This window comes from Scaptodrosophila lebanonensis, unplaced genomic scaffold (genome assembly GCF_003285725.1).
Source record: "Scaptodrosophila lebanonensis strain 11010-0011.00,11010-0021.00 unplaced genomic scaffold, SlebRS2 tig00000001-arrow-pilon, whole genome shotgun sequence".
In the NCBI taxonomy this organism is placed as follows: Eukaryota; Metazoa; Arthropoda; class Insecta; order Diptera; family Drosophilidae; genus Scaptodrosophila; species Scaptodrosophila lebanonensis.
The window spans coordinates 4,836,975-4,856,409 of NW_022060529.1; the positions used below are offsets into that span (position 1 = coordinate 4,836,975).

Consider the following 19,435-nt stretch of genomic DNA (forward strand, 5'->3'; position numbering starts at 1 on the left):
ACATTTAGAAGGAAACTCCTTTTGATGTACACAAAATAATTATGATGCGAATAAAATTTGTGTGCTGCGTGTGCAGAACGTCGCTGTGCTTCGTACGAAACGGTTCATTTCATTTTATTGCGCTTGAAAAGCAGAGGCAACTGGGCTGTGTGTGCGTTTGTCTGTCTGTGTGAGAGTTTGCAGATAGAGAAAAAATAAAAGCCAAATTCGTTTAGTGCATATTGAAAGACAAAACGAAACAAAAAAAAAAAAAAACAGAATAGCAATTGAAAAACATTTGTAATTTATTTCATCATTTGTAGTGGCGTTATCATCAAATATAATTGCTTTTTGCATTTGGTTTTTGTATACGCCTGTATATAGAATACATATATTATATACGTGTTTCTTTTCTGTTTGTTGCTTCAAACACACAAATACATACAAAAGCAAATACGTTCAAGTGAAAAGTGAAAGTAACACTTGCCCGACGCAAGGCCAAAGAGTTGAATTTTCAGACACCGCAACGCCAAAAAAGAATAAGTAATTCTCACAATAAAGCCATTTAATTTGGTCCCGTTTTTTTTTTTTTCAAATTGTGTGCCTTCCTGGCGTGCAAAGAAATTTAAACCAATTTTTTTTTGGTCATTATTTAAAATCCCATACATGCTGTATATAGGAGTACATGCACAAACGCACACACAAACACATCTTCTTCTTAGCTTTTTTAATTTATGCGTAGTACAGAATTTGGAACACTTCACCCCACGCACCCTTCACAAGACAGATTGTCGATTTTCAAGTGTATAAAATCAATTTGGAGAGCATGTTGTATGGTGATACGAATTTTCTTCTTTTTTCCTCCGTTTCTTATTTACTTTCACGCATTTTTTAATACACTTTTCTCATTGCTTATGCTGTAAAATAATGTAAATGTGTCTTGAATTTATACTCTCAATTTATTTAATTCGCTGGCTAAACTTTCGATAATTCAAATTTGCAGTCAAAATGATTTAATATTAAGCGGTTGACGGATTTTTTCGACGTGTCGAAATCCGTTTATAGTTAGTTACTTGAAAGTGCGGAGAAACGAAAATATTTAAAATTGCAACAGGTAAGCATTTATTATTTATTCGCCATTAGTGTCTCGTTATGTATTCGTTTGACAACATTTTCTTACTTAAGAGAACAGAGGTGGAGGAATCTAAATGTTCTGAAATGTTTAAATACATATGTTTGGCTTGGTGTCGATGGATTGTTTATGGCAGCTTTTGATTTTTAACTTAACGGTTGCATCAAAACTAATATTATTTGTCAAATAATTTGCTAGTTAGCCAACCTTAAGTGTTATTTCAGGCGCGCCTATTATACAAGTAATTCAGGTAACAGACTATCGCTTTATATATTTTCCCTTTAAGAAATTTCTCTCTTGTAAGTATGTGTATATTTTCTGAACTTGTAAACTTGTTGCAACTCAAGTGCTCCTTTATTGCATGCAGTTTGCTCGCACACATACACACAGACACACAATCTTAAAATAGAACCACTAACCCTGAAAGTATGCAACAATTCTTGCGGCAGCTCCAACAATCCCCCCTCCCCAAAAGTCAACACAAAGGTACTGAAGTGGCATCTGTTCAGTTTTTTATTTCAATTTCCTATTGTCAATGTTTCTGCTCTCCCAGCGCCATCGATGCTCGCGTGGCCTGTAGTCGCAGTCAGCATTTTGCAATTGTAATTTATTTTCAGTTCTGTTCAAGGACAGTCCCCGCAGGTGCTACAGACAAACTGACACGCACCACCGCACAGTCAGAGCAGCAAGAGTGTGTCTCTGTGTATGTGTGTGTGTGTGTGTGTGTGTGTGTGTGTGGCATGTGGAGCTTACCTCTGCGAACGGTTGATGTTCGTTTTGTCTGCTCACAATTTGAATTTAATTACTTTGAAGTCTTTGTGGCTTTAAAGTATTTACGTGGTCGTGGTATTTGCTTAGGTCTTTCCTACTTTTCCCTTTATATAACATCTAGCATAGCTATTTTTATCATCTTTTAATTAAATTAATAAGCCCCAACACCCCCCACCAACCCCACCAGTGTTGGTACACTGCTTGTGGAAACAACCTAAAGCGTTAAGTCAACATGCGTCTCTTTGCAGTAAACACAAATGCCCGAGGCATTGATTCTACCTGGTATGGCTGACGCAGAGCCGGACTTATCAACGTTCGAGAACAAAACAGGGCTCGCCGAGGACATGAAGTTTCTGGCATCGATGCCGGAGCTTTGTGATGTAACCTTCCTCGTGGGCGACACACGTGAGCCCGTGTGCGCCGTCAAGGTACGTGTGTGTGGGTGTGTGTGTGTGTGTCGATGTCGCTATTCTGGTATGGGTGTGAGCATCGACGTGTGTCTAAATCAGGTCACTGCGTATTCAACGCAGCATTACAAAAGCTGTAATATTACTCTCCTCTCCTCTTTCTCGTTTTCTTCCCTCATCCTTTTCTGCATCCTTTAGGCTGTGCTTGCCTCTCGTTCCCGCGTATTCGCCAAAATGTTGTACGCTGCGCCATCGCCGCAACGCAAACGCGAGACCTCGACCAAGGAGAACAAGTTGCGCTTGTTTCTGAAACGCTCCTCGGAGCCCTTGTTGAATCTACAAAATGCCGCACAACAGGTATGTACCGCAGTCATTCATAATCGATTACCCAGACGGGTAAAAGGACAGGGAATGTGGAATAGATGTGTGTGTGTGTGTGCGTATATTTTATAATATTTTGTGGCGCGTGTGTGAAGATTTTATTTTATACTTTTATTTTGTAAAATAATATGTACTTTGTTTACCATTTTGTATCGCAATTTTTGTAAATACGAAAACCAAAATTGATTAATAAAATTGTAAATTATTTTTTATATATTTCTCTGTTGTAACTTTTTGTCACACTCTTGAAACCCAAAATTGGTATTAATCTTAGAGAACCGGTTTCACCCAACAATTAGCTCCGATACCCGAGGTAATCACTGAGTAATCCAAGCAAGTTCAAATGGCAGCAGTGCTGTCCAAAGCTTTGTGTGTCTCTCTGTTGTGTAGCTATTGTAACTGGCTGTGTGTGAATCTATGCTCTATGTCCTCTTTTCCCCTAGATGAAGATTAGGGTTGTGCTTGTAATCTTCATAAATTTATCAATTTATTGCTTTTCATAATTTTTAAAACAGATGAAAAAGTTTAAATAAAGTAATTATTGGCATACTTTGTGTAACTCTGTCCTAGAGATATTAAATAAAGTCTTTGTAATCATTTTAGAATCATATCTTAATGTGTGTTTTGACTATATTTAAAGAATATGTATGGTATTTTTTAAAGTGTAGTCAGAACATGTTGCTATTTCTATTCTATATGATCTCTTCAATGATAGTAAAAACCATTGCTAGCCAAGGCAAGCATGCAAATAATCTGGTCTCGTATTTAAAATTGGCTTCTATTGAAATGAAGTATGCGGCAATTAAAAATATAAATATGTAGGTATGTTTTATTTCATTTATTTTGCGAAGCCATGTTGCAGTCGATGTAGCAGTAAAGCAGTTTGTTTAATTTTAATTTCAAATAACTGGTATATTAATCATGTTTCTGTTTAACCTCTGAATGAGCAAAGTGCAGAAATTTTAGAATATTAAATCTGTCTTAGTTTCCTGCATTGATGCCATTATCTGTTCATAACGCATGTTCTGACTCTTCATTGTATTGCAGACAAATATGAATATTGTAATTCACTGATTAATGGTTAAACAGCACTTATTGTCTACTTACTATATATTTCCCCACTACTATATAATATCTGCTTTAACCTGCTTTGCATATTATTTTTGTACTATCAATTTGGCGCGATGTTTTTGCAGCCCTCAGGTCAGCAACATCAGACCTTGATTATCGAGGAATTCGAGCCGGATGTTTTTCGCCAGCTTATCGAATACATTCATACTGGCTGCGTTACATTGCAACCTCGCACCCTTCTGGGTATGTAAATGACGGATGATGTGTGGTATTTTATTTACTCATTTTTCACTCCATAGGGGTGATGAATGCTGCCGATTACTATGGTCTTGAGGAGCTGCGCCGTGCCTGCGCTGGCTTTGTGCAATGCTGCATTAACGTGGACACGGTGTGCGCCCTGTTGGCATCAGCCGAGCGCTATATACAGTATAAGTGCACGAAGACGCTGGTGCAGAAGGTTCTAGAGTTTGTCGATGAGCATGGCAATGAGGTTCTTAACTTGGGCAGCTTTACACTGCTCCCGCAGCACGTGGTGCGTTTAATTTTGGCACGTGAAGAGTTACGAGCGGATGAGTTCACCAAGTTTCAGGCTGCGCTTATGTGGAGTAAGAAGTATTACGATAATAACCCGGTAAGTAATTCAAAAATAAAACAGCTTTCTATAAATAAATAACTTTTACTTAAACCGACAGAACATCGATATCAAGGAAATACTGGGCACATTTCTGGAGTATATACAGTTTCATAAAATTCCCGCCAATGTGCTTATGCGTGAGATTCATCCTCTTGGTCTGGTACCCTATTCAATGATCATGAATGCGCTGGCCTACCAGGTGCGTTTTGTGGTCGATGTTTGCTTAATTGTTGTTTGGCTTCGTTGGTGTTTAACTCAGTATCATTCATGCTATATCATTTATCTGTCTGTTGCGCCGCCCATCGTCCATTGTCCTGTTGTCCCCCTTTATGTCTGATTCTACAAATTGCAGGCAGACCCAGAAAGCATCGACCCCGGAAAGCTGTCTCCCAACTCTAGCCGAGTAAGGCGCGCCCGCCAGAACCAGGGCCGTTCGATGTCCGTGCAGAGTTCGCTTGATCCTTACGGTTCGAATACAACTTTGAGCTCGAGCGGCAGCAGCGATCCCACCAGTGGCCCGCATCACAGCAACTAACATAAGTTGAACGGCCCCTCCTCCTCCTCCAACCAGCAACAGCCGCACGCCTCTGGTCGCCATCGTCACCATCAGTCCCTTCCCAAGATACGCAAGGCTAAGTCACAAAGTTTTAGGACTCGTCGCAGCCCTTCCGAGCGGCGTAGTCCCAATGCGTCGACAACTACGGGTCTAACACTCAACACCTTGATCGCCAACGGTGATAAAAAGCGTAGCCCCCTCACACCCAAGAGCCCTATACTACCACAACCCGAATCCAAAAGTCCTGGAAGCGCTTCGCAGAAAACAATCACAACATTATCCCGCCAGGGAACGCTTCGAGCGTCTACGAGACGAAAAAATAGCGGACAGCTTGCCATTTCGGTGAGCTCGCAAGGTCGACGGAGTCCAGTGGGCCTAAACGATCGCAGTCCACAAGGCAAACGCAGTCCTCTCTTCCCCAGCAGTGGTCTAAAGTCCCCAAACAGTCCAACGGCTCGCAGTCCCACCGGAGACAGACGCACCAGTCCAACGTTCAGCATTCATACCCAGGAACGCCGTTCGCCGTTGGGTGCGGCTGCACCCACAGATTTCGGGTGCCAAACAGCCACTTCGCGACGTAGTCCCACGTCGACGGTGCACGTACAGGACATGGCAACGGAACCGGAAGAGACGGGTTTTGTGGGAATAAAGAGGCCTTCAATAAATCTCTTCACGCCCATATATTTCAGCGGAGACAAGCGTAGTCCCATAGGACCTATTCCACCAATTACGGTATCTAATCCTGCAGAGACGTATAAAAGTGCTGCTGCGGAGGCGGCACGTGAACGAGAGCGACAAGAAGAGGCGGCGGCCTTGCGCGACAAGGAGAAGGAGGGGCAGACGCAGCCAGAGAAGAAGGAACGTACAAGCGTGATGCGCGAGATTTTGGCATTTGTGCGTAAACCATCGAAGCACATTTCCACTCGCACCAACCGCTTTGCCAATGCCTTCACCCGAGCCGAATCCGGCTCGTCTAGTGGGCCGCTCATACGTCAGAGCACGTTTTCGGCCAGTCCGGCCGCTTCGTCGACGGCCGCAAAAAGTGCCGTTGTCAAGCAAATGTCCGAAGTTGGCTTCGAACCGAAGATGTCATCGAAATTCGCACACTACACGAAAATGTCGCTGAAGCTACGAAGATCTGCACGACGTGAAGAGGAGGAAAAACAGAAGCAACAACAACAGCAGCAGCAGCAGCAGCAGCAACAACAACAGCAGCCATGTACATCGACAGCCGGTTCTAAGCGAGCCAGCGCAGATTCCAATGCGGGCAATCTAGACCCACAGGTAGGTCGTACCTCCGGACGTGCTTCACCGTTAAGTGATCTACCATTCGAATTGGCGAATGTGCACTTTGAAAAGGTAGGTGAGTCTTATATCAAGCATGAGCGTTTGCGTGAGATCGACGAGCCAGCGATCGAAACAGAAGTGGAAACTGAAGAACAGACAGAAATAACTACGGTTAACACCGAGGATGTAGCAATGGCCCAGTTCGTAGAGGAGGTGACTAATTCTCTGAAGGTAGTGGCTCTCACTACCGACGGGGCACCAATTACGCATCATTTCACACGTCGGTCCGAAAGTCGAGAGCCCATTGAACCACGCATTAGCGAAGAACGTGAATCAGACTCCAATGATTTGGTCATACCCGAAGATTTTCGCGTTGAGCTCGTAGAGATTTTGAAAGCCTATCCGCCAGAACCAGTTTATGTAAATCTGCAGGTACTGCGGCGTGAAACAGAAGAGGTTGTCGCGGTTGAGGCTGCAGCTGCAGCGGCGGCCGCATCACCGCCCGAGAAACAAAATAAACCGCTGCAGTGTCCTACTATTGAGTTTGAACCGCCTTCGCGACGTTCTTCCTTTGATCCACCGCGTTCGCCTTTTCTTGAAAACCTGCGCAGTCCCGGCGGTGATACAGACACGGACCTGATCAATTTACAGCGTTTAGATTCTGGCGGCGATAGCTTCGAGATGGTTGAAGGCGATCGGAAGTCTAGCCGCGCAGAGTCCAGCTTTGATTGTCCCTACTCATCGCGCGATACTAGCTTTGACATATCAATATCACGATATCAATCCACCAGCTACGAGGATCAGACCTCTAGTTTCGAGATTGTCGACACAGATGAGCGCAAGCGACATGTTGATTTGCGCAAGTCCTCCATTGAGCTGGTGGACGCTGAAACTTTTCAACGTTCAGGCTCTTCCTGCGGCCGCAAGTCCTCACTTGAGACGCACTTTGATTATACGCCTTCGGAAGCGAGCGGCATCACGCCAGCGCGCTCTCCGAACTTTCCAATGACTAAGAAACAGAAGACCGAAACTTTTCGTTCGTTACACATTTCACCCTTCAATGCCTTCTCGCGCGCCCGCAGCCCCCTTTCGCAACAGACCTCCTCTAACTATAGCTCGCGCGACAGCTACGACTCCAGCTCGTCCTACCCACACTCAGCACATAGCCATGAGCCGCAGCGCAGTCCCTATGCTGATCCCACCAAGAAGCACTTCCCCCTTACAATCAAGCAACGCGAGGAAGAGGTGAAAACCTTCCTGTGCACGGATCAGCGTTGCGCTTCCATTTTTGAACCGCGACCCAGTTCAGTATTGACACAACAGCTCTCCACCGGATCCATGTCCACACCATCAGGCTACACAAATGGCACGCCCCGTATACCCAGTGCAGTTGGGAACAGTGCCGTTGTCGGACCAACTGGGGTTGGTGGTGCGTCCACAACTTGCGGTTTTTCCAGCGGCAGTGAATTTGAGCCACCTTCGCCGCGACGTGCGGCCAGCGCCTCACCCAAACACACCTTCACCTTTCGCATTGTGATGAAAAAAGTGGACAGTTCACCCGAGGCGTTATGTCCGGAAAGACATCGATCACGAATTATTGATCGCTATAGGCGTCGAGACAGTCGTCGCAAACGTATTCACGATGCAGGCAAAAGCTTCTAGGCGACCTTAGACGGGTCGCAGATGCGCATATCATAATATTCTAGATAGAAATAATTTTGACGATCGCTGTAAAGCAGTCCGTAGTTAGGCAATTTCTTAAAGGAAAGCAATGTAAGCAAGACGCTTTCTAATTAAGCATAGCCCTAAGGTGAAATTGTGTTTGAATTTTTTATGATAGGTCCCTGTTCCATGGAACCAAGTTAACCTGTCCAAATTATCGTCGATAAGCCGTTAGAGCCAGAAGGCGTTAGTTTCTAGCGTGAACCTAAAGCTTTTTTGCATCGCAGTATTAGCTGCTATTGATTTTCTGTAAGATAGTGATGTGAACTGTGCTATCGCGTTAGGTATTACGGCAAGTTTGACGCAGGCAGTTGAATATGGCAGTTGACTTTGGACCTTACCCCCAGAGTAATAGGAAGAAAAAAAGTAAATGTTTAACTTTCTGAAATGTTCTTTCATCATAAACCCATACTTGTATATTTATACTATATCACAAACTATTAGTAGGACTATCGCTTTTTCGCTGCTCATCGACATATTAATACAGGTGGAATTTAAAAAATAGCTAGCTAGAAAAAAAAAACACTTTAGCCCACACACCACCGTTAAAACCTCATACTGTCTTATGAAGGAAATTCAAAAATACAAGAGTCTGTTACTCGCCATAGAGCGGGTAGTGCAAGTCAAATTCATCACAGCAATATTGAAGTAATATTTTTCTACGCAAATACAATTTTTGACAATCTAAATGTTATATAATCCACAAGTGTTTCTTCATATGTGTACTTGTATGTGCTAGAACTAACTTGTATCTCTTGTACGATAACTTGTTGGGTAACTTTTGTATGCGTATGATTACAATTATGTATATAAGTAAGTAAGCCATCAAAGCGTATATCAAACTTTATAAAATGGTTCTGGTTTTTAGGCCGTTTTGAAACTCTACGAGAACGCAACAATTTTACACAATTTTAAGTGTTTTGGGCTGCTACGATTTATTGAAAACCACGCAAGTCTTAAAGGTAATCAAATTTTAAGAACTAATAAGTATTAATTAAATGCGCGTCTAAATGTCACCTTAATTCACAAAGAATATTCATTATACTATATATTAATAAGAATTCAAATAACAGAAAACGTTCAAATATTCTATAACGATCTACAAATTTGAAACAATAATTCCTCCCACGATTTACCTGATTAATGTTTAAAAAAATGAGCCACACTCATTTGTATACATACAGAATTATATAAAGATTAACTAATAACTAATGTTAGTGCTATTAATATTATAAGCCAATGTGTGCGCATTTTTACGTGGTTCCTGTTATATAGATACAACAAATTTTTGTATGATAAAGTATATAGTGTTAAACAATGTTGTTAAAATAAACTAATTGCTAAAAGTTGAGTTCTAATTGAAATAATTCGTATAATACTTATAAGAAATCTAATGAATAACATTGAAAAAAGAGCAAGATCTATACATTTAAATCAATTAATTAAATGTAAATTTAAAGCTGGATTTGGGGCCGTACTTAAATCTTAAAATAAAACATTGTGCCGCTATGTAATAATTTCAAAAATATTTATAAAGTCTCAACAGGCACGCTTAGAAGCAAACATTTCATTAAAAAATATTGCAAATTTAAAATAGCATTGTGCTGTGGTGAAAACTTGAGTTAAAACAATTGAAGCGGTCAATAAACAACTACTAACTAAAATCTAATTCAGAATTAAGTTACATCTACATCATTATTTATAAAATATGTACTGTTTATAATACTCTTAAGAAGAAAATGATATCATCAACTTACAGGTATTTACGCATAAAACGCATTTAATTTAATTATGTATGTGTATATATAAACATTATATATATATACATCGCTTACATTTACTATGTATGGTATAAAATATGATAAAATTTTTATACAAATCTCTTTCGAAGAAACAAATGTATGTACGTATGTATGTATGATTGTGCTTATGCCAGAGACCTGCATGAGTCCGTTGCGTTCCAAGCTTAATACAAAAAAACACTTTCTGATTTTTAAGAGTTATCAGAAACTACACAATATTTTTTAAATCGAAAATTTCGAAAACTCAACTCATGAAGCTTAGGGCAATAAAAGAAATAAAACTACATAGTGAACTCATTGATGGCGTATTTAATTTATTAACATTTATTTAGTAATGCTCAGTGTGGTTGTAATTGAAACCCAAAATTATTCTCGATTTAATTCAAAAGAATGTTATAGTAGTAGGCATTCATGCAGCTCTCTTCTATAAGTACATATATATACATACATACCATATATACCTATTTATACCTATATTATACTTACTATTAACATGAATGCAAGTAGAAACTGTTGCAATTTTAAGTTGTAGTTGCTTGTTTTAAACTAAAACACAAACGCTTTAAATAGTAGTGCTAAGCGAAAGTACTCGTTTTTGAGTCGTTTTTCATTTGCCTGTGAATGCTCTAAAGAAGAAGCTGACGCTGCTTTAATTGTGAGGCACAACTACAATTTGACAATGCGACTTTCTTCTATTTGCAGACATGTTTAAGCCACAATCCTAGCCAAGTTACCGCACCAGCGGCAACGATACTGAAAGTGGAGACAATGGAGATTGTGTTGTTGAGGACAACGTGGATGCACGCGTGGCCAAAAACATTGTTATTATTGTAGGATATATACATACATCTATACATACATATATATGAATACTTAAGGAAAAATATAGTTCAACGATGCATCAAGTTTGAGGATAAAATAGGTTTTTAAGTCCCAACAAGAAACGCATTTGCTAGTCTTAACAATAATTCAAATTCTAAATGAAGTTCATGTTCAAGTTTTACTTTGCATTTCAAAGTTTTTGACGTTTGTGTGTTGTTTTTTATCGATATTGTACAATCGAAACTATACATACTTATATATACCCATATACCTTATACTATATAGTATATACATATGTATGCAGATATTTGTAGGTTATATCCATCATTAGTTGCACAAAAGTGCTGCAATATTTGTTTAGCCAAATTATACTTTAATGTGCGTTTTTATTACATGTACAAGTATGTTATCTGGGGAAGACAAAACTAAAAAAATAAAACCGAATCATTTATGTCGTTATTATAAATACATCGTCTCTGCGTTTCACAATTTTGCGTCAGCGTGCAGGGCAAGTACACCATCGAACTCATTGGCTCCAATGCTGATGTGTGCATAGCCATTGCCATCCACAGTGACTGACTTACCGGCGCATGCGCCGTTCAACTTGGCTCCCGAAATGACATCGCAGTAGGTGCCAGCAGGCAGGCAGGTTTGCAACGTCTCATTCAGGTCATAATTATTGTTGTTGAATGCGATAAAGCCCTTGGAGCCACGACAGAAAGCGACTTGATTGTCGCCATTGTCCCACCAATTGCTCAGCCCAGTGCCGCGTACGGCGTTCTTGAAGCCGACCATATTGTAAATTTGCCGCCAGCGATGCTCACATATCCAGCCATTGGTGCATGCTCCCTCCACATCAAACTGGGGGGAGATGATGTTCTCGGAGGCATCTTGTGGGGGCGCCTGATCGCGGTCATCAAAGCCAAAGGAGCTCATAACGCGACTTATGCCATAGGGATAGGCCAAGTGGAAGGCGGTGGCCATTTTGTATTGCTTGGGCGACTTGTAGTTCAAAACCTCACCACTGTCGCGCTGATTGTCGTGATTGTCCACAAAGGTCAATGCTTGCTCCGAGGGCAAGAAGCCCCAGGCGGTGCCCCAACTTTGCAGCCACTTAAGTGTATTGTGACCACGGAACGCCTTGCCTATTTCCTCCGAGAAGCGGAACTCAGTGACCGCACCCAATTGATTATATTCCTCACGTGACACAGTCTCATGCCCATGATCTATAACCTCCTGGAAGATGAAGGCACGCGCGTTGTTTGGGAAGCCATGATCCGTGTTCAGGTCTCGCACATTGTCGTAAATAAACTGCAAAATTTCGGATCAATGTTGACTATACATATGTAGTTGTTGTAGTAAATTCAAGAAATTTGCATTCATCGCTACCTCATACGCAGACCATGTTAATTGCCAAACATATATGGCTTTATAACATTAAAAACTTGTTGCCGGCATGGAAACGAACAGTGTAAAAATTACTATCCGAAAATCCAAATATATAGTACACTGATAAAAAAGTTGCATAGTACAGAAAAGTGGAAAAAATATTTTATAATTGTAAAAAATAAAGCTTTGGCGTGAATCAAACCCACGTTCCCACATTATCACTTGTGATTTAATATCGTCACACTTTAAATTTAATATTTTAATATTAAATTTAAAATTTAAGTGTGCACACTTCATTTGTACCAAAACACCGATGGTGCAAAATCGATGGTAAAAATAGTTAAATCTACATGTAAATATTGAAATTTCCGTGGTTTTTAAAACGAATATGGAATAAGCTTAAATGTTCGTTTCCATAACAATGCTATAATAAAATTTTAGACACGTTATATAAAACATTTTTGAACGAAGCCGAATACTGTTTTCTTGTTTACATATAAAATTAAACTCACCTTTAAATCGCTGGCCGCCATATGCTTAGCCGCGTCCACACGAAAACCAGCCACGCCCAATTGTATCAGATGATCTAGAAACGCGATGAGTTGTGTGCGGACCCAGTTGTTGCCTTGGTCCAGGTCCTTCAGACCCACCAGTTCGCATTGCTGTACTTGGAATCGATCGTTCCAGTCGGTTATATCACAGCTCGGATGAAAGTCAGCAGCTGTGTAAGGAACAGCTGGGAAGGATTTCTTGCTGGGCTCAGCTACAGAGCCGCCAGTTCCAACAGCAGTGCCCTCAAAGTCTCCGGACATGTGATTGAGCAGAACATCCACATAGATGCGTACTCCCACATCATTGCATCGCCTGACCATAGAGGCAAAGTCCAACTCATTGCCGGAGCGTGTGATAAGCTTATAGGAAATAGGTTGATACCGTTCCCACCAGGGACGACCCGCAGAGATGATGTTCTCGTTAACGGGACTCACTTGAACGCCAGCATAGCCTTGTGGCGCCAAGAAATTCTCACACTCATTGGCAATATCAGACCACTTCCATTCGAAGAGATGAACGATGGTGTTGCGGTTGCCCCACCAGTGAGGATTATGCTGTGCCCTTGCCACGGTAGCCATTAGGCATGCGGTAAGCAAGGGGATAAACAAAGCTAGCTTCGCCATTTTAATCGACTGACTGTGTTGGAAGGCTATTGGGCTTGCTGCTTTTATATTACACTCGCCGCTCCATGGGGCAATCTTATCACTGGGGGAATTACGCAGCGCATCACTAAAATCAGGTTTGTCGCAAATTTATTACACCCCCCCTGTTTAAATGCGAATTTATGATCAGTGTTTTTAAGGGTGTCTATGCTTATCTGGTATGCTGACCTCAGACACATTTTTGATCTTATTGAATTCACATTGATTGTAAAAGATTTCTGACAGTCTACGAAGCTGGATATTCTCTCTGGTAAAGATTTACAAACATTTTAAAATGTCCAACGTTTTGTATTGACATGCATGGGAACGCTAAAACTCATTTGTATATTGTGTTTGATATTTATTTTATTTAACCTAACCTTATAACAGTTTGATTCATTAAAATTGAATAAACAATTTGTGACAGTGCACTAATACGAGTCCTTAAACGCATTTACGTTCCCTGTGATAAGCAAAGGTGATAAACAAAATGACATGAGCCGGCACATTGGCAAAATATTTATATGATGTAGTGTAGGCTTATTTGACATGTCCACAAGCAACAATCATATTTTAAACTCAAATTATTATTTATGATTCATTCGAAATGTGGATGTGCAGAAGTTAAAGGTGATGTGGCGCACGTTTCTTATCGCCAGCGGACTGATTAAATAAAATATACTTATAAATTATGAAAATGTCTTCACCGTAGGTGGTCGTTCAATTATTTTGCATTCCGTGCTTGGGTACCTTGAACTTCTGGCGAAATACTTGAAGCTTAAGCCTAGCTCTGGCCTGCTGCTCCAACACGTAATTCTTGTGCAGCACTACTGTGAAATAGTAGATTATTTCCACAACGGACAACATACTCATGCCGACAAAGAGACTGAAGGCGCTGCCAAGATTTGCTGTCGAAGAAAATAGATTTACTTTCATTTAAAGTCGCAATATTTTCTGATAACTTTCTCTAAAAGCCACATATTATATAATATGTTCTCAGCTAGAAAATAACTGTTTAAGATTGAGTTTGTAGAGTTCTTTGAAAATCTTCATACTTTTCAACTTCAGATTTCTTCATTCGGGTATGGGAAATACTTGTTTTAAAATCGATTTTGAATGCTAAATAAAGTTACAAAGTTGAAGAAACTAAAAAAAAGTTTGTTCCATCGCTTCCTTAGTGTGTTAAACAATCTTTCTAACTTTTAAATAGTTAAGACTTACACACTAGTGTGACCATATTTGAGAGCAGATCGAGGCGCACGCGTCGATAGATTTGCGAGTTCATAAAAATATGAACAACAGCATCATCCTTCTCAAGACCTTCACTAAGAAATGGTAGCATATTATATAATTTATTGGCAACTTTAAAATGTTGAATTCTTACTAAAAAGGATCGACAGTTGGGATATTTAATTCAAGCGGCGTGCTTGTAGTTTGGACGTCGTAATCAATGTGCTCGCATATTAAAGGACATTTGCACTGAGTTTGACGCCTTCGGGTTATGATTTTGTCTGTGGAAAAATTGGAAACTTTTCAAGCCGATACTGACAATTATATAGCAATACACACCAAAGTTTTCTACAAGACAGTGAACATCTCGAAATGAGCAAATACGTTCGTTGGTGCGATTTAAGTTAAAGAAGTACGTGTAGCAGCCGCAGAACTTGACCATGTTTGTAACACGACAATTAAGTTCACAATTGATATACATATATTTGCGAAAGTAACGCAGCTTGACCTCATCCTGGAAAACACAGTTGCGTTCCTCGATTGGCAGAGCCTTGACCGCACTCGAGCAGAAGGTCTCCTCTGGACGCACCGCTGCAAATACTTCAGTGTTCTGGGGCATGAACTTAATAAGAGAGTGGGCGCTGGGGTATGTGAGTGCCTCTTGCATAAGCATTTTAAAACCATTGGAATAGGATTCTAAAATATCGTAGCTATCGTCCTTGTAGCGTAGAACTAATGAGAGCCCATTTTCCAAGCCACCGGCCGCGTAGCGAGCCGTAAAATTGAGTCTGTAAGGCTGTTAGTGTGGAATCATTTTCTGAAAACGAACTGCGAATCATTTACGCACCCAAACTGTCTCAGATTGAATGAGCAGCAGTGGCCATAGAACGTCTTTGAGCGCTGAAATAGCTGGGAACAGTCGACAATTATCCCCTGATATCGACAACGATGGATCAAATCGTTGCAGTTCCAAAGCATCCTATCCACAAATTGTTCGATTGTCAGATTATTCAGAGCCAGCACCGATTCCAACAGGTCAGTATCTGCTTGGGAGTAGCGGTTGTCATCCACCATAAATCCGTGAAAGATGTGGAGTAGATCTAAAATGTTTTTCACCTGCGTCGCATCTGGCAACTTACTTGTGGGCAACTGTATATATTAACAGACATCCAATTATAATGAACACTCAAACTACTCACAGGGTTTGCAGAAAAGCCTTAGACTGTTGCGTGTTAAAGAGAACCTCCGGACAGATGGTTACGGGTGGAAAGTAGATGGTCGTCACAGGCGTATGGTCGTTCTCGACATTCATGCGTGTGGGGTTACTCCGATAATCGATGTAGAAGGTATGTACCATGATAATGGCACATATGAACATGACCAGCGAAATAAGAATCCATACAAAGCGTACAATGCGATTTGTGTCCTCATCACGAGTGTATTTCAGACCGTGAATGCTACTGGTGGCGCAAAACGAGTTCCAAGTCCGCCCAAAGGCCCCGGACAATGGCGATATATTTAAATCTATCTGCTCCGCTGTAAGCTCCTCGTCGTGTCCCATTTTACAGGTAAAATGAAACTCCAGACGTTTTTCTGCCCCTAAACAGTTTCATAGGGGCACGATTCTTATTTGGCTTGTAATTGAAATGTCCGATAGACACTTTAACAACCTATTATTAAATTCAAATCAATTTCCACTGCGTCAGTATTGCAATTGCTGCCAGCACTTAAATGTAGGGTTGTTCTAAACAGTGCCGGATCATTATATGATTCATTTGCCAAGCAGGTACTATGGGCCGAAATAGCTCAGTTGGGAGAGCGTTAGACTGAAGATCTAAAGGTCCCCGGTTCAATCCCGGGTTTCGGCAACACTAAAATAATATTTTTTAAAACAATTTTTTTATTCACTATATTTAGCTTTGAAAATTCAGAAATAAAGCAATTTTATTTTCATCATCATATTTACTTATTTTATAAAAAGCTGAGCTTTTTGTGATGCTCTATAATCATACTGATACTGGACATAAACATGTTTTGAATTAATTGTTAAATATAAAGAAAATATAACGCAAATGCACCGATTTATTTCTTGTAAAAAAAAGTTGTTTTTGTTTTATTTGAAAACAACTTCGTTAAAATTAATTTGCAATGTTTTTTTTTTAGCTTGGTGACTGCAGTTGGGCGAGAGAAGCCGTCCGCCGAAATAGCTCAGTTGGGAGAGCGTTAGACTGAAGATCTAAAGGTCCCCGGTTCAATCCCGGGTTTCGGCAAGACAGATTTTTTTTATATTTAATTTAAAATGTTTAAATTACAACAAATTTATTTTTTACATGTGTACCTAGAAAAATATTCTTATCATGTACGGACTATTTAAATCAAAACTTCAACTTATAGGAAAAAGTTTGGTCTCAAAATATTTTTGTCTAGCATTAACATGTATCGTCTCGCGGTGGCGCTTTTGTGTAAAATTCTGCTTACTGTTAAGGGTTGATGTGTAACTCGACAAGCGTTTTGCCTAAATACGCATTGGTGAAACTTCCGTTATGTGCCGAAATAGCTCAGTTGGGAGAGCGTTAGACTGAAGATCTAAAGGTCCCCGGTTCAATCCCGGGTTTCGGCAATAAACAATAATTTTTTTATATTTTGAATAGTAAATATTGCCGTGTTATTTAATAAAAAATAATTATTTAAAGAACGAGTGGGATAATTAAAAATGAACATGTTTGTACATGAATACATATTTATATAACTTATATTATGAGAAGCTCCCTTCTTGTTCCATAGGAAAGGAAGTATGCATTAAAACACAGTTTATGCATCCGATGAAAATTGCATTTCTGTCATTGTAAATCTGTCGTCTATTTACAGTTAAAATGTTTTCTTTATTTACTTTTATCATTTCACACTATTAATTTAATTTACTTTAGGTATCCATGTTAATAACCACTTTAAGCTTAACTTAACTAAAACAAAGCAGTTAGGTACTAAACTCAGCTTATTATTTCTTGGGCTCATTTGTAGCGATAGTGGGCGCATTCTCCTTGGCCGCTTCATTTTCGGGATTGTCCCACCATTGCCGCTCGCCGGAACCGAATATGTTGTAGATGGTACCGCAAATGATATACACAAAGGCGGCTATGAAGAAAACAATCTGCCACTGACCCATAGTTGGCTGCAAGTGAAGGTGAAAGTAGGTTAGGCTAGAAGCGCCAGTTTGGTGTGTGTAGCTGACCTTGTTGTTGATCAGGCTGCCTGCTACAATGGGTGCCAGCAGACCTACCAAGTTGGCCGAACAGTTTGTTATAGCCATGAGGAAGCCAGCGAATCGAGGAGTTAGATCCAGATGATTGATCTTAAAGCCCGAGTAGATGCCGCCATTCAGACCCACACCAGTTGTGAGTATCGCTAGGGTCAGTGCGCGATCGCAGCCCGTGTAGGAGGCAGCTATGAGCGCTAGACCAGGTCCGTACTGACCGATGCTGTTGATGATCTTGCGCGTCGAGGTGTGTGTGAAGCGCTTCGATGTGATCATCCAATCCGCAATAACCGAAATAAACATGGAGAACAGCCACATAGCGAGATAGGGCAGAGCGGAGAGCAGACCATTAGACTTGAGCGAGAATCGCAGCACCTGCTTCATGTAGGTGGGTAGTTCAGTCATCAGAGTTTCATAGCCATAGTTGTGACCCATGTGTGCAAAGAGAATCGCATAGAAAGGAAGCGATTTTATGATGGCCTTGAAAGGTATGGGAGGGCTCTTCACCACATCCGCGCCCCACAACGAGTCGTTGATGTACTTCTTTTCACTCTCATCTATGCGCGGGTGTGACGATGGATCTTCGAAGACCATAATCAGAAAAGCAATGGACCAAATGGTGCCCACCACTCCAAACACATAGAATATCGATGGCCAGCCACCATCGAATCCGTATTCAGCCAGCAATCCAGACAACGGCATTGATATAATTGTTCCAAACTGAGCTCCCGCATAGACTACGGTTCCCATGCGAGAGCGTTCATTGGGTGGAATCCATTTGGCCAAGAGGGCGTGAGTGCAGGGCACAATGGGACCCTCGCCCAATCCCTGAATGAAACGCACAATGCACAGACCCCAGACGCCGCCTTTACGCGCTGCCACAGGCACAAGGAATGCGAATACAGAGTTGATTAACATGCCCCAGCCCAGGAAACGTAGTGCTCCATATTTATTGGCGAGAATGCCGAACGGGATTTGTGTGATGACATAGCCGTAGAAGAACGAGGATAAAATGAATCCTTGCAGTTTCGAATTCCAAACAAACTCCCCATCTCTATCATCTTTCTAAAAAAGATTCCGTCTAATTACAATATTGTCTCTCAAGGGATTTCAATATTATTAATTCAACATATTCAATACTTACAATACTGGGCAACTCCCTGTCGGGGCACTCGTCATCCACTAGCTCCTCATGACCATCGAAGATAGCTGTATGGTTGACCATGGCTACAATTGCCACGGACATATTTGTGCGCATCACATAGGCGTTGGCCATGCCCAGGAAGAGCATGAATGTGACAAAACAGCGCGTGGTCTTACATTTTGCAAGAAACATAAAGTAAGTGTGTCAAAAATTGTTTTTAGTCTCAATAAATACAATTACAAAATGTATACTCGATCGGAAACAATGTACGTGGAAAGTGGAAAGACATGTTACGCAAAATATTTCACATACTCAACATGTCTTCCTTTATTGTAATATTTTCTTTGTATTAAATCAAGAGTAATATTTAAACATTGATCGGCTGTCAGCTCATTATATTCAATGAAGTGGTTTCTTGGCATTTAAATGAATTTTAAGACACAAAACTACAAACAAAGCTTTTTTTGAACTTCACAATCTATACAGAATGGACGGTTTTGAATGTTTTGCACTTTATGGGGTCGGCGATGCTTCCTTTTACCTATTTACTCTTCTGGAATAATTAATGAATTAAAACACAATTTATGCATTACTGACAGATACAATTTTATTTTCAAATCTGTGGCATATATACGTTCCTTGTTTTCTTTTTTGCTTTC

The 19,435-nt window shown here is 40.6% G+C and overlaps 4 protein-coding genes and 3 non-coding genes across 10 annotated transcripts; 4 read left to right on the forward strand and 3 right to left on the reverse strand.

Annotated features, from left to right (window-relative positions):
- The first annotated feature begins 450 nt into the window (after positions 1–450).
- On the forward strand, positions 451–8,757 carry LOC115623703 (serine-enriched protein). Of its 4 annotated transcripts, XM_030518208.1 has the most exons (10): positions 451–522; positions 983–1,093; positions 2,131–2,310; positions 2,488–2,646; positions 2,945–2,983; positions 3,867–3,984; positions 4,041–4,372; positions 4,434–4,574; positions 4,728–4,778; positions 4,953–8,757. In XM_030518208.1, exons 3-10 carry the CDS (start codon positions 2,140–2,142, stop codon positions 7,878–7,880), a joined length of 3,939 nt encoding a protein of 1,312 aa, XP_030374068.1. In that variant the 5' UTR covers positions 451–522; positions 983–1,093; positions 2,131–2,139; the 3' UTR covers positions 7,881–8,757. The 4 variants fall into 4 exon arrangements, with proteins under 4 accessions (XP_030374068.1, XP_030374053.1, XP_030374061.1 ...); XM_030518193.1 differs by lacking the exon at positions 2,945–2,983 and having other exon boundaries at positions 4,728–5,012; XM_030518201.1 differs by lacking the exons at positions 2,945–2,983; positions 4,953–8,757 and having other exon boundaries at positions 4,732–4,901.
- Positions 8,758–11,009: 2,252 nt separating this feature from the next.
- On the reverse strand, positions 11,010–13,128 carry LOC115620018 (alpha-amylase-related protein). Its single transcript, XM_030513122.1, has 2 exons — positions 12,466–13,128; positions 11,010–11,875 (listed from the first exon to the last, which is right to left on the reverse strand). Exons 1-2 carry the CDS (start codon positions 13,126–13,128, stop codon positions 11,048–11,050), a joined length of 1,491 nt encoding a protein of 496 aa, XP_030368982.1. The 3' UTR covers positions 11,010–11,047.
- A 738-nt stretch (positions 13,129–13,866) lies between these two features.
- On the reverse strand, positions 13,867–15,937 carry LOC115634629 (sodium channel protein Nach). Its single transcript, XM_030532485.1, has 6 exons — positions 15,576–15,937; positions 15,224–15,514; positions 14,716–15,164; positions 14,531–14,657; positions 14,368–14,471; positions 13,867–14,054 (listed from the first exon to the last, which is right to left on the reverse strand). The coding sequence occupies exons 1-6, from the start codon at positions 15,935–15,937 to the stop codon at positions 13,867–13,869; spliced, it is 1,521 nt and encodes a 506-aa protein (XP_030388345.1).
- Positions 15,938–16,171: 234 nt separating this feature from the next.
- Trnaf-gaa lies at positions 16,172–16,244 on the forward strand. Its single transcript has one exon. It is a non-coding gene; the product is annotated as a tRNA-Phe (tRNA).
- A 329-nt stretch (positions 16,245–16,573) lies between these two features.
- Trnaf-gaa lies at positions 16,574–16,646 on the forward strand. The gene has a single exon. It is a non-coding gene; the product is annotated as a tRNA-Phe (tRNA).
- Positions 16,647–16,923: 277 nt separating this feature from the next.
- On the forward strand, positions 16,924–16,996 carry Trnaf-gaa. The gene has a single exon. It is a non-coding gene; the product is annotated as a tRNA-Phe (tRNA).
- Positions 16,997–17,237: 241 nt separating this feature from the next.
- LOC115633322 (putative inorganic phosphate cotransporter) lies at positions 17,238–19,014 on the reverse strand. The gene is made up of 3 exons (XM_030530754.1): positions 18,777–19,014; positions 17,609–18,697; positions 17,238–17,548 (listed from the first exon to the last, which is right to left on the reverse strand). Exons 1-3 carry the CDS (start codon positions 18,966–18,968, stop codon positions 17,375–17,377), a joined length of 1,455 nt encoding a protein of 484 aa, XP_030386614.1. The 5' UTR covers positions 18,969–19,014; the 3' UTR covers positions 17,238–17,374.
- Positions 19,015–19,435: the final 421 nt, after the last annotated feature.